This window comes from Bipolaris oryzae (assembly GCF_000523455.1).
Source record: "Bipolaris oryzae ATCC 44560 unplaced genomic scaffold scaffold_322, whole genome shotgun sequence".
Classification (NCBI taxonomy): Eukaryota; Fungi; Ascomycota; class Dothideomycetes; order Pleosporales; family Pleosporaceae; genus Bipolaris; species Bipolaris oryzae.
In genome coordinates, this window is record NW_006911598.1 from 1 (window position 1) to 13,823 (window position 13,823).

The 13,823-nt window shown below is 45.6% G+C and overlaps 6 protein-coding genes across 6 annotated transcripts; 3 read left to right on the top strand and 3 right to left on the bottom strand.

The window, feature by feature from the left end:
• Positions 1 to 459: 459 nt before the first annotated feature.
• COCMIDRAFT_10155 (GMC oxidoreductase) lies at positions 460 to 2,361 on the bottom strand (the record flags this gene model as incomplete). The annotated part of the gene is made up of 1 exon (XM_007695457.1): positions 460 to 2,361. The coding sequence occupies one exon, from the start codon at positions 2,359 to 2,361 to the stop codon at positions 460 to 462; it is 1,902 nt and encodes a 633-aa protein (XP_007693647.1).
• Positions 2,362 to 4,208: 1,847 nt separating this feature from the next.
• On the top strand, positions 4,209 to 5,200 carry COCMIDRAFT_110435 (uncharacterized protein; the record flags this gene model as incomplete). The annotated part of the gene is made up of 2 exons (XM_007695458.1): positions 4,209 to 4,623; positions 4,704 to 5,200. 2 exons carry the CDS (start codon positions 4,209 to 4,211, stop codon positions 5,198 to 5,200), a joined length of 912 nt encoding a protein of 303 aa, XP_007693648.1.
• A 612-nt stretch (positions 5,201 to 5,812) lies between these two features.
• On the bottom strand, positions 5,813 to 7,498 carry COCMIDRAFT_110448 (uncharacterized protein; the record flags this gene model as incomplete). Its single annotated transcript, XM_007695459.1, has 4 exons — positions 5,813 to 5,973; positions 6,029 to 6,237; positions 6,289 to 7,309; positions 7,369 to 7,498. 4 exons carry the CDS (start codon positions 7,496 to 7,498, stop codon positions 5,813 to 5,815), a joined length of 1,521 nt encoding a protein of 506 aa, XP_007693649.1.
• A 743-nt stretch (positions 7,499 to 8,241) lies between these two features.
• On the bottom strand, positions 8,242 to 9,396 carry COCMIDRAFT_110441 (glycoside hydrolase family 33 protein; the record flags this gene model as incomplete). The annotated part of the gene is made up of 1 exon (XM_007695460.1): positions 8,242 to 9,396. The coding sequence occupies one exon, from the start codon at positions 9,394 to 9,396 to the stop codon at positions 8,242 to 8,244; it is 1,155 nt and encodes a 384-aa protein (XP_007693650.1).
• Positions 9,397 to 9,897: 501 nt separating this feature from the next.
• COCMIDRAFT_110447 (uncharacterized protein) lies at positions 9,898 to 11,609 on the top strand (the record flags this gene model as incomplete). The annotated part of the gene is made up of 3 exons (XM_007695461.1): positions 9,898 to 10,135; positions 10,189 to 10,577; positions 10,626 to 11,609. The coding sequence occupies 3 exons, from the start codon at positions 9,898 to 9,900 to the stop codon at positions 11,607 to 11,609; spliced, it is 1,611 nt and encodes a 536-aa protein (XP_007693651.1).
• A 361-nt stretch (positions 11,610 to 11,970) lies between these two features.
• COCMIDRAFT_110437 (uncharacterized protein) lies at positions 11,971 to 13,000 on the top strand (the record flags this gene model as incomplete). Its single annotated transcript, XM_007695462.1, has 3 exons — positions 11,971 to 12,027; positions 12,079 to 12,175; positions 12,225 to 13,000. 3 exons carry the CDS (start codon positions 11,971 to 11,973, stop codon positions 12,998 to 13,000), a joined length of 930 nt encoding a protein of 309 aa, XP_007693652.1.
• Positions 13,001 to 13,823: the final 823 nt, after the last annotated feature.

A 13,823-nucleotide genomic window follows, 5' to 3' on the forward strand; every position in this document is an offset into this window, starting at 1 on the left:
CTAAATACTTATAGATTATCTAGGTGCAGCCTATATACTAGATTTTAGAGAAAATCTATTAAGTAGTTCTCTAGATCTAGATCCCTGTCAATCGCGATTTTTGGTGAGATTTTGACTGGCCCACATACTGGGGTGGCCCGCTTACTGGTGAAACACGTTAGTCTATTAAATAGATTAGTATTATTAAAACCTTTAGTTATATCTATAACTCTTTTCTATTAAGAATCGCTAGGCAACTCTTACGGCGCTAATCCTAATCCTACTCGCCCTAACCCGGATCGAGCCAGAGAAGTATTAGCACTCCAGACCCCGTGTAACACTTTCCAGCTTACTGATCCCGCACGTTAGTTCTTATTTCCGAAAGCTACGCAAGTTTGCAAAAGTATACTATGCAACCAGGGAACATCGGTTAGACTAGAAGTCGAACTTGCATTGCAGTATTTCCTCAGAGAAGACTTATTATTGCTCCTTAATCATCTCATCCGCAATCTTCTCAGCAAGGGCGTAGATTAATGCCTGAGGATGACCTGGGGGCAGTAGCGCCAGGGAACTAGCATCTACAACCCGCAGGCCCTGAACTCCGATTACTCTCGCCAGATTATCCGTCACAGCGGTTGGATCATCAATGCGTCCCATCCGCGCAGTACATGAGGCGTGCATAACTGCCATCACGCTCGTCCGAATATTGCCCAAAATCTGTTCGTCTGTCTTCACGTCATCGCCAGGCCAGTATTCGGCATCACTCGCGCGGATGCTTCGAACCACGTCCGTGTTGAAGATCTTGCGTATACGCTTGTACATTGCGATTGCGACCTCGACATCGCCTGGGTGGGTAAGCCAATTCGGGTTGACTAACGGACTTCGCGCGGGAGAAGCACTGGCAAGTGAAATATTACCACGAGATAGTGGGGCGGCTAACGCGGCGATAATAGAGGCATACATTTTCCCGTCTTTTGGCTGATCGAGCCATGGGATGTTGAATTCACCAATATGGGCTGCTGCTGGGAAATACTCAATATGAGGCCAATCTTCTGGGAAACTAAGCAGCTTGTCCCATGTTGACTGGCTCAGATTGGCGCTACTGGGCATCCGCTCCCATGCTAGGAACTCAGCCACGTTTGTCGTCAACGGCCCGGTTTGCGTCAGTGCATATTCAGCCACAGCCTCTGCAAGTGCGACAGGGTCCCCGAGTACCCTGTTAAGGGTATCGAATGTCATTTCGTACGTGGGTCCAAAAAGAGCATGATCAGTCATGTTTTGCCCTACACCAGGACGGTCGGCCAGTACGGTGATCCCATGTTCGGCAAGATGTTTCGCAGGGCCGATGCCAGATAGCATAAGTAGTTGCGGCGTGTGTATAGCACCGGCTGAAAGTATAACTTCCTTGTTGGCAGAAATAGTGTATTTCAGCAATCCTAGTCCGGCGACTTCAACGCCAGTAGCCTTTTTGTTATCATCGAAAAGTACCTTCTCGACTCGCGACCCTAGAAATACAGCGAGCTTTTTGCCTACGTCCGTGTCTTTTGCCGCGTATACGAAATCAGCCGAGCTGGACCGGATCTGAGCACGTGGATGAATCGTCGTTTGCGCGTAATGATACCCGTTGAGGATGCCTTGGTTAAACTTATCCGTCAATTTCATGCCGAGGGCCTCCAGTCCTTTGGCTGCCCATGTCGACCATACGGGTGTCCAGTTGGGATATGTCACCTGAATTGGTGAACTTGATGATGGCTCGAAGTCTGCCTCCACATAGGCCGTCGTTGCATTGGCCAGACGTGTCTTTTGATTCGGTGGGGTGAAGGTGAAACTCTTTTTGAAGTATGGGAGAAATCGGTCGAATGAGTAGCTCTCATCCCCGACAGCCTCTGCCCACGCATCCAGAGCCCCTCGGTTTGGGCGGTGATGGATCATGAAGTTCAGGCCTGAAGAGCCGCCAAGACACTTGCCCTGGGCGTAATGCATTCTACGGCCTCCTGCGCCAGCTTGTGGGACCGTCACCAAGCCATAGTCCACAGTTGGGATGCTGTCAGCTGGGTTCGAGCCTACACCGATGACATCGCCGAGGGGTGCGGGTCCAACAACAGGCTTGCCAAATTCGTACAATCCTCCAGCCTCAACGATTGCGACAGTGAAACCAGCTTGAGCTAGACGATACGCAATTGTGTTGCCCCCTGTTCCGCCGCCAACTACGACATAATCATAAGACTTCTTAGCACCGAGCGTGCCTGCGAGGCTCCCTAGAAGTGTCTTCGTGATACCCTCTGGCGCGGTCCAGATGCTGTCAACAATTGGGTCTACTATCGAATCCAGTAGTGGAAGTGCGAGGACTGAGGGAAGTAGGACCAACTTGGGAAGAAGCATCTTTCACAACAAAATTAGATAAAGCCCCCTGCGCTAGATGGTTTTAAGCAGTGGTATGGGGGGAAAAGAGGAAGAATTCTTTCGGACTGGAGGAGGCAGATCTTAGCTGGACAAAGGCCAGACTCAGCCTTTTATTTCTTGCAACTCCACTCGCACGTACAATCCTTACTGAGTGAGATTCTATAGCTTGAATCAAGTGACCCATGAATTTTCAAAGGCCTTTTGATCAAATTTTCCCTAATTCTGCCTAGGTAAAACGCCTACCAAGTTTTTTAGTTTTTGCATAGTACATACACGAATGTGAGTGGGTCTCGTACAAGAATTGTGATGATTCGTGGCCTTCCCAGGGCCTGTTGTGTTCGAATCGTGACTCAGTCCGTGATCGCAAATCGATCCGAACGCTACACCTATTGCAGTAGCTCTAGAGTAAATCGCAATCAAAGAATAAAAGGGGGAAGTGGGGAATGCAGATTTACATAGTTTTGGATGTGACTAGATAGTTATAGTTCGACGCCATTTTAGCTCCAACACAACTGACTGATTATAAGCTGTAAGTTACTCTACCACCGACTCAAAGCAGTTATTACAACTAATCGTGAAACGCTCACCATAAGCCTACTATCGTCTCGCTCAAAGTCACTAATTTATATTGTCGTAGTAGTGTACGATCATTCTAAATTGGGATGAATAGGATTCTGCCAGCAAAATAGCTAGGCGACATTGCGATCTAAATCGCGAAACGAGACCAATCCCCAGAGAAATGTTAGTCATGTACTTGCAAATCAGGGCTATTCTAATAATGATAAAACATTAGTATGGAGCTCTAATGTGCCGAATAGATCTAGAAAATCGAGATTAGAAGCTGTTACCTACTAACTCTAGCTATTTATACTATTATACTAATTCACTAAATCATACTCATTCTTAAGTATTTATACACCAACGCTGTAATAGGCTACGCCCTTAAGAGCGGCGCTGCGATATTGTCTTGTGCATACCTTTTGGTACACCGGACGGCGCGAGTAGCTGCGCGCGAGGTTACTCTAAACCGCCCGTCACAAACACAACTCTTTTGTTTTATTAAAGCATCTGATTTTACTTACAATCAAATATTCACATATCAATCCACGCGTAAGTACTAGAGCCATAGCTACTAAACAGGCAAATAGTTAGTAATTTAGCTGTGTTTTCAAATAATTTGCAGGACTAGGAAAAGCTGTTCTTGTTCAGTTTTCATCGGTTAGATGGGGGCCGAGGTATCACAAGAAAGAAAAAAGATACGTACGTAAATACGTGTAGCTTCGATCCTCGGTCGAAAGGCGTCCAATAGGACTCCAGTTGATTCAAGTACCCCGCATTTTGAAATAGCGATCGTCAGAGGCATATCGCTTTTAAGAAACGAATCAGATCTAGGATAACTACACAGCTTTTAGCTGGAATGACTTCGGTTCAACCAAAACCTCCGTATTGCCCCTGGCCTAAATCTTCATTAGTGTTCAGGGTAAGTGCGGTAAGTATTAAAACGCTTTTGCTTACCGAATGGAGTCTGGCTCCACTAGGCACCGTCTTAACGTATGGGATACATTCGTCAAAACCACTTGTTAGTTTACCTAACGTAAGCTTGAAATATAGCGAGGCTACAGGGAATGAATCATGCGTTCTGTCATGGTGGGTACTTTGAGGGCAGATATCAATAGCGCTTAATACCCTGGGCACTACCAGAGAATTATATGTAAATGCCTCGAGAAGTTTCACCAAATTCATGATTCAACATTATACTGCCCCATAGCTAGGTCTACTGTCCGGTTGTTGGCGATTCTTTTGCGCTTCCCATACCAGTCACGAAAATGAGGTTCGGCATCGCATATCTGCTCTTGAAACTCGCTGTGCTGTCCACAGCCCAGTGGGATAACAATTCAACAGCCCCAATCGAGCTTGCGCCTGCACCCTGGACTTTGAAGGGTACCGTATATTCTATCACCTATGTTCCCCTTTCAACCAAGCTACCTACAAAGGCGTTTGCACCGCTCGAACGGCAGTACGCGTCAGCCGTAGAGGGTGAGTACATTGGCATACTTGGCCAGATACAGATTATCCGATACACAGATAGTCCTGTTGGTCCGTATGACGAACTTCTAATCGTTCCGGGTTTCTTCAAATACAATCATACAACCCCTAGCGGGAAAGTAGAGGAAAGGAAGAACGTCAGAGTTAGTAGGATTTACGTTAGCCAAAAGTATACATGTTGGAACGGGAGAACGAGTACGTTTATTCCATGTCCTAGCTACTTAACTGTGGACACACATCCAAGTCAACAGCATTTTCCACTAACATACTAAAAGATTGGAACATTCCCAAGCATCTAGCTAGATTTGACTGGGCCGAAGGAACTGATGGCAAAACATCGGTCAAAATTTATCCACACGATACCACCGGTGACCCTTCCGAATCCAAACCAGCAGAAAAGCCATGGTTTCAAGCCACATTCAAGCCAAGCCTGTTACCTGGCATACCCTTTAGCACGGATCTATACAACCTTGTGGGTGTTGATACATTACTAGCCCAGCCGCCCTTGCCCCCTGGCAACGGTACTTACGACGAGCTTCCGGGGACAAACCAATGGGCAGCCACAATGCCAAATCAAGTGACTAAAAGCGCTACATTGGGAATCATGGACTTGGATCAGGGGGAAGGTGATGTGGAGAAGGGCCAGGACACAAATGCGGTGGGCGATGAGTACTTTCCGAATTTCTGGCCAGGTATTCCACGTCTGAACATCGCCACCAAGTTAGCAAACGCTACTATCACCTTTAGTGCGCCTGAGGTTTGGACCAACTAAGTACAAAGGTTGAGAACTATTCTCTCCTTCCATTGTTGATAGCTCAATGATAGTGATAATGTATCTCATTGCATGACACTGCCATAAGGGCTTCGGCAAGAGCTTACGCGTAACCTAATAAACTATGGCTTTGCCGAGAAGAAACATGAATCAAAGGAACAATTTTTGGTTCTAAATAAAAGATAGGAACTTGCACAAGAAATTAGAACGTACTAGCAATAGAGTTATAATGCGCGAAGTTGACTGGTAGTTTTCCAGTGTCGGGAGAAATGAAACGATGTTATTTGCGTACCATCAGTCCTAAAATACGATGGAGAACGAAGGCAACATACTATTCTTGAACATTTCTTTGTGTATACTCATCCGAATCACATGCTGTGTTTCCATAGCATGCAGAATGAACTAAGCTGAGAGCAAAGAAATGTCACTTCGTTCATGGTTCAAAGCATTTTAGCTGAAGAATAGCCCCTCATAGACGATGTTGACATATTTTGGTATGGAATATTTGAACTGCCTACTATGCATACATGAAAATAAACACATAGGCTACATTACTTGCAAATCTATATGCTGAGACACATAATTGCATTCGGCAGTAGTCCGACAAAAAGATTATAGTGCAGCTTTAGGTTTCCACCGAATGTAAGGATGTTGATCTAACTGTGATGCAACCAAGTGATCGATATCCCGCGTATTTAGTAGGCCAGGATGCGCTTGATTGATATCCGTAAGACCACATAAGCGCATGGACGTTTCGAGCTCATCTTTGAGAACTGTATCATTTTTTGAGAATATGTTTTTGAGAAACGACAGGGTACATAAACTTACTTTGTGTAAGATGTTCAACACCTTTTGTACCATACGTCAATGAATACAGATACGGGCGACCCACCCCAACAGCGGTTACACCTAGAGCAATTGCCTTGAGGATATCTGAGCCGCGTTCAAATCCGCCATCGATATAAACATGGAGTTTATCAAACACATCTGGACAGATGCGATGAAGTTCCAGTAATATTAGAATACTTGGTTGAGCTCTAACAATGTTTTAGTTTGAAGTTAGAAGATTTGGCAGACCGGCGACTTACCCGTCCAGCGATCGACCGCCATGATTGCTAAGGAAGACACCCTCCACTCCAAATTGCACGGCCATGATCGTATCTGCAGCGCTCTGCACACCCTTAAGGACTACAGGCAAGCCGGAGACTTGCTTAATCCACGCAATATCTTCCCAAACTAGACTCTTCTCCACATAGGCCGCCATCAACCGGCCCATACCACCACCCTTTTTGTCATTAGTTGCAACCGCGCCGGAAATAGCGCTTACGACACTTTCGGCAGCGATGCGCTCATCTGCTTCGCGCTTACCCGGGACTGGAGCATCAACGGTAACGAATATACCCTTAATACCAAGAGAAGCCGCCTTACGCAGCAACTCCTCAGTTTTCACTCGCTCGGAGTTGACGTATAGCTGTAACCAGAATGTTTGCCCTTCTTTGCCTGCCTTGACAATGGAAACAAGAGGATAACTTGCGTTGCTACTTATGCATTGCACGACATCCTCACTTGCGGCACCTTTGGCCAAAGCAAGCTCGCCGTCCGGATGTGCCAGTCTCGCCATAGCTGCAGGGGATATGAAAAATGGTGCTGACGACTCGCACCCCAAGACGTTGCGCTTGATGGAAACGGCCTTGACGTCGCGGAGGATGCGTGGTCGGAACATGATCCGTCTTATCACCGCTTTGTTCATCTTATGTGTGACAAGATCGGTTGCAGCGCTAGAGTAAAATGCCCACGCTTTGGGCGTCAATGTATGGCGGGCGACTTCTTGGAAATCGGCAGCAGAAATGACTGAGTGGAGATGCGGTTTCTCGTAAACGAATGGTATCTGCGTAGGTGCATCGATAGATTCAGGGCGAGTAGGCATTGCAGGCTTAAGCTTGGGTTTGGTCCCTGCCGTTCCTTCTACTGTACCTTCACGCAGAATTTCGTTTGATGGAAGGATATCGCCGATGAATTTCTCTTGCGCTAGTGTTTCCTCGAGCATCCCCGGCGCATGGATTTCATTGTAGATTTCAGTCGCATCTTGGCCTGCATACCTGAGAATAGCTACAAATCGTTAACGAAATATTACACAATATATACGGACATTAAAATCAACCGCTTACTATCTGCTCCTCCAGGATGCAAAGTGAGGAAATCAGTCACATTCCAGACTTGATTCTGAATGACAACCCAACAGCTTTCGCGGCTATTATGCGCCCTCACGTCCTCAAATGACAGACAGGGATTCCTCATTCTCTTTTTGAGTCTTCACTGATAAAAAGCAATATAAAAATGATTTAGGGCAGAAACGTCAAGGACGAAGTGATTCTGGTAGTTGGAACTTTGCTCAGTGTGTCCCTACTGAAAACGAGACCCTCGCTCTTTCAGCTCATCTGCGCCAATTTGTCACTCATACTGCACGGTTTTTTAATCAATCCCACATGCAGGGAGAAGATGGATTCTCCATGCTGGTCCGAAGGGTGCGTTTTGCGGTGTTCTCAACGTCGGGCAACCTCCCCGTGGTGTAACTACTAGCTCCACAACGGACTTCTCACCGAATGACGACCTAAGCGCGTAGAAACGGGGACACTTTTGGATGTCAGCTGCAGATTCTGCACACGATACATTACATTCCTCTCGGTGCAGCTAAATAGTCGGATACTGCTGCCCCACCAATTAAGAGCACCCAGGCAAAGTACAATCGTAGCTCCTAGTAAGTGAAGCGAATGGATAATAATGACCATGCTTATACACATGCCTCCATTAGAACTACTAAAGCATCTATGCTATCTCAAAGTTGGACCAAAAAATACTTACAAGGGGACGTAGACCATTTACATTACTGCGATGTCGCTTGACTAGACTTCTATCTCTATCATGCAGTTTATCAAGCAATTACGATATAGACTAATTGAGTATTTATGCATCTGTTAATGAATGATTCGAGTTTTGACTACCAATTTCGACATTGTATCTATGTACTGAAATATAGCGTTCTAGCCGTCTACCCAGTCAACATCGAAGCGAATGAACTTGATCCGCTGCCTCCAGAAAGTAAATGCAACGTTCGCGACATCTTTATCATCCCTCTCAACCCAGATGCTGGGATAACTGAGTTCTCTGTTCTCCTTTGTTCGCGAGTTGTTCGTCATGCAATATCCATCGCCTTCTTGCAGGGTCTTACTCTTCCACGTCCTACCTCCATCACTGCTCACACCCACAGTCATCATCTTGCGAGGTACTCCCCATACAGCATCCTTGATCGAACCGCGCTGGTTAATGCGTTTATCATCTTCGGGAGTGATATCGTCATAAAGGCCCTCGCGCTTCGCTTGGCCTTTCTCGAATTGAGAGTCGTTGTAAATCATGATGAGACGACCATCGGATAGAACCTCGGAACAGATACCAGAGTTTGGATTTGGAAGGGATGTGGGCTCAGGTTCCGTCCAATCGATGCAGTTGGTAGATGTCGACATGTAGATGTTGTCTGCCCACCGCGAGCGATAAAAAGCAATGTACGAGCCATCAAGAAGCACTCTGATGTTCATATGTACAGCCCCTATAGAGTTAGGAACTTCTTTCTCTTGCCATGTTTTCCCGCCATCTCTCGTGTATTTGACAACGGAGATGTCGTCTGAGCCTACCCAACGAAAGCCAGGAGGATTGCGACAGTACCACGCTGGGAGCACCCATGTGCCATCTTCCAGAATAGTGATTGGCTGTCTGATGAAGAGCCCTTGATCATCAAAAAGATTTTGCGCCAGACTCCATGTTTGGCCCTCATCCGATGACGCACGGTATCGCACAACGGCTTTATCTTGGTTGCCAGCTGGCTGCGCCGTATAAATTATCCACAGAGTTGTTGTTCCAGGAACAAGAAATAACACTGGATTTTGTTCACTACGCTCTGAGTCGTCCGAGATCTTTTGCGGCATCGACCATACCCGCGAGCCCTTTGTCAGTCGCGAAAGATGGATACAAATGTCGGAGAGTCCTTCCTGAGAGCCTCCGAACCACGCGCATAGCAGATCACCATTTGGTAGCTGCAATAAATTGGAAGCGTGAACCTGTACTGTGGATGCCGGAATGTAGTTTGAAGCGAAGAAGGGCCTGTCCGATTGAATGTCCAGCTCCGCGTTGAAGTCTGGCATTTTTGGGATATTGTAGAAAAATCTGTTACTACTTGGAATTATGATCTGTTGAAAGTAGACCGGGTATCCTATAGCTACTAAAAGAAAAGCGAACTTGATGTAAGCTTGCCAAGTAAACTTCTTCACTCTAAGAGCCAGTGAGCGTGCGCTACCACAGGCTTCTTAAGATCACGTCGGTGTTACTCTTGTGGGTTAAGCTGATCCGGAAACAGTTCCGAAAATTCCTTCCTAATCTTTCTAGTACCAAGATCGTCCCCGGATTTCTCACCGAGAGATTCAGAGAAGGCCACACGAAGGATTGCGGGGAAATGCGAATGCGGGGAGAACCCGATCAGCATACTACCCTGACTAGCTAAATATAGTCGTGTTTTCATGCCAAATTGGTGTTTTATAAGAGCCAGCTCGTGGGAGATGGAATTCTGCTCCTCACAGCTGTTCATCAATCAAAATTTCAAACACATATCCTTATTTCCAAGTTCTTGATTCGATTCTGCATGCACCATGGGTGGGGGTACAAGCATTTGGGTCTCGCCTCAGGCTCGGAGTGACCCACGAGAAATTTACAATGGCCGTTTGGCGTTTCTTGCAACTACTATCGCCATGGCTGGTTGTGCCTATGGTTTTGATCAAGGAAACATTGGAGGAGTTCTGACTTTACCAACATTCAAGCATGCCTTTGGACTGGACAGACTAAGCGAAGATGCGGCGGATGCGCGCAAAGGCAATATTGCGTCTTTGAGTAAGTGCCCCTTCGTTCAATACCCCGTGAATTCCGATACTGACTGTTCACAGTGGCTGCTGGTGGCGCTGCAGGTGCTTTGCTATCTGCTCCATGTGCCGACTTCTTAGGTCGCAAGTGGTCTATGATGCTATATGGCTTTTTGTATCTGCTAGGCTGCGCCTTTCAAGAGGTTCCCCATCTCGGTCTTTTCTACGCAGGCAGATTTCTTGCAGGTGTGGCAATTGGGTGCATGTCCGCCGGCGCACCCCAATTTTTGGCGGAAAACTCGCCCAAAGCGATTCGTGGGTCAATGACTTGTCTTTACAATCTAATGATCACCACTGCTCTTTCACTGGCATTCTGGACAAATTTTGGAGTCAGCAAATGGGAAAATGTCAACATCACAAACAACACACAGTGGATGTTAGCATTGGGCATTCAACTTATCCCAGGAGGATTCGTATGTATCTCCCTAATCTTGAATGGTGGTATCATTACTAACTTAAAGAAGATGGTTGCAATGCTTCCATTTGTAGAAGAGACGCCTCGTGCCTTAATTGCGCGTGGAAAGCGTGAGCAAGGTCTTATCAATCTCGTCAAGCTTCGGAAGCTCCCGGAATCCCACCCTTATGTTCAGCAAGAATACTTGGAAACATGCGCACAAGTGGATCTGGAGCAAGAGATCGCGGCTGGGCGTAACTATTGGCTAGTGATCAAGGATGTTGCGCTTGTACCATCCAATAGGAGACGCTTCTTCCTCGCCATCATGCTGTTCCTCTTCCACAAACTTACGGGAACCGACTCACTCAACTATTTTGCCCCGGAAATCTTCACTATGATTGGCGTAAAGGGGGGATCTCAAGCCCTGTTCACCACTGGCATCTATGGTGTTGTCAAACTTGTCACTGTGCTCATTTACGTCGTCTTCATTGTTGACCGCGTCGGGCGAAGATTACCTCTTATCATCGGTGCATGCCTCCAGGCTACTGCCATGTTGTACATTGCACTCTATGTCCGATTTGCAAAACCACAGGTGGGCGGTGGCACCGAAGTTGGCGGTGTTTTTGGCATCGTCTGGATTTACATCTACGCTTTCGGGTGGTCATTCGGTCATAGTGTGGCTTGTTATGTGGTGGCTGCAGAGATCTTCCCTTCTCGCATTCGCTCTTTCTGCATGAGCTGGTGCTTCTTCACAAACTGGATTGTTGATTTTGGTATTACCAAAGCCACCCCGTCGATGATGACGCATTTGGGATGGGGAACGTTTCTTTTATACGCAGTACTAACCTACATCGGCGCTATCTTCGTCTACTTCTGTATGCCGGAGATGAAGGGTCGATCTATCGAGTCTATGGACGACTTGTTCCAATATTCGATCTGGTCTATGTGGAAGAGGGCATATCCAAAGGAAGACAACATGGTTCATCAGGACGTTGGCGATATTGCTCACGACGAGAAAGATGAACAATCCTTACGCATTGAGAAGGTTTAGATTTATAGCAAACATGAAATTTATGGACAGGGTAATCCTGATATATCAGTGAAATCCTCAATACAGTGTAAAGACATAGATGCCTTCCAATGCTGTGCTCCAGACCCACTTTCGATCTACCAAAATATCGCGCCGTGGAATTTACAGGGTGGTGTCATGCGACAAAGCGCATACAAGTCCGATGAAACGATGCTAAGCGAATGATTCAAAGATTAGGTACTTGGGAGCCGGCATTCTCGCCGTAGCGTGACCCTTCGGAACTTGTAAACGACACATCATGTTGAACATAGAAAAGAGGCTTTTGGAACTTTAGTCAAAGGAAAATAAGGATCTTCGAACCTTCCAAATCATATCCAACACGATGAATAACTACACCAAGACTTTCAGACTGAACACAGGCTCTGATATCCCTGGCGTAGTACGATATTGTACACCAACTCCCTCTTGTAGTATGTATTAACTGATATAGGGATTTGGGACATGGCAGGCAGCCCCAGGTGAGGCCGGTAGTGCCGTTAAGATTGCTATAAAGTCGGGATATAGACACTTGGACTGTGCTCCTCTATGTAAGCATACAAGTTACTTGACATCGCGGTATTTTCTAACCGTGTATAGATTGGAATGAAGCAGAGATTGGGCAAGCGCTCTCCGAAGTGCTCAAGGAAACCTCAATATCTCGATCCGAAATATTCATAACTACAAAATTATGGTCCTCACAACATTCAAATGTCGAATCTGCTCTTCTTCAGTCTTTGAAAGACCTCCAACTCGATTATGTTGACCTATACCTTATGCACTGGCCAGTTTCTCTTCCGCCAAACGATCCTTCAAAACCTAATTTCGGCAAAGAAGACCGTACGTTACACGCCTCAGACTGGGACTTTTCGAAAACTTGGGCTGCGATGGAGGTTCTATTATCCACTGGCCTTGTCAAAGCCATCGGTGTGGCAAACTTTTCCACGGTCAACCTCGAGAAACTACTCAGAACAGCAAAGGTGATTCCTGCAGTTAACCAAACAGAGCTGCACCCTCTACTACCTCAAAACAAGCTTCACGAATTTTGCACGAAGCACGGCATACACCAAACCGCGTTCGGGCCGCTTGGCGGTAAAGGTTCAACGCTACATACGCACAAAGACGTGATAGAGGTTGCAGAGCAACGGAAGGCAACCCCTGCACAAGTGCTTCTCTCTTGGGGTTTGAGCCACGGGTGGAGTGTCATCCCCAAAAGCGTGAATGCCGAAAGGATACAGGGGAATTTGAGGGTTTTCGAGCTAGGTGTGGATGAACTCGGTAGGTTAGACAACCTGGCGAAGATTGAAGGGAGAAGATTTAATAGGCCAAATTGGGGTACTGTGGTTTTTCACGATGACGATCACAGCGTTGCATAGGCGGTTGGCTGGTTGTTTGGGCAAATCATGTCAATTGATCTGCGTACACAAGAAGGTGTGATAGTACTTAGTAGATGTGCGACGGCATTATATGGGTTGCTATATACAACCCTGGTTCAATGTTCACTACACGGTAATCAATTGCCTTAGGGACTATTTATTGCCGTGCCTTGTGTCTTTAGTCTGCGTTTTACTCACTAGATAGATACTCTAATATAAATATATTAACTAAAGGTACTTAAATACCTAGCTAAATATTTATTTTAATTCCAAACTTCTATTTTACTTTTGAAATACTATTCTACTAGGATAAGAAATTCTTAGTACTTATATAACAGTTTAGCAATTCACTAATATTATCTTTAAAAAAGTATTAATTTCTTAATTTAAAGCTTATTATCACGTACTAAGTTTTATTATATAGATAAAAAGACGCTTAACTAAATATATATTATAGCACGATACGTGATCGAGCTTAAAAGATTAGAGGGGCGACCCGCAATCGAGTAGAAGTAAGTGGAATTTTAATTAGTATAAAGGATTAATTAGAGAAGATATCTATCTACCTAAAAAAGAAAATTATAATATATACTATAAACTAGTTATGTAATACTATACTATATTTTTCTGTCTAGCTTTTATTGCTTAGTTTGTTACACGGGGTCTGGAGTGCTAATACTTCTCTAGCTCGATCCGGGTTAAGGCGAGTAGGATTGGGATTAGCGCCATAAGAGTTGCCTAGCGATTCTTAATAGAAAAGAGTTATAGATATAACTAAGAGTTTAATAATACTAATCTATTTAATAGACTAATATATAACTAT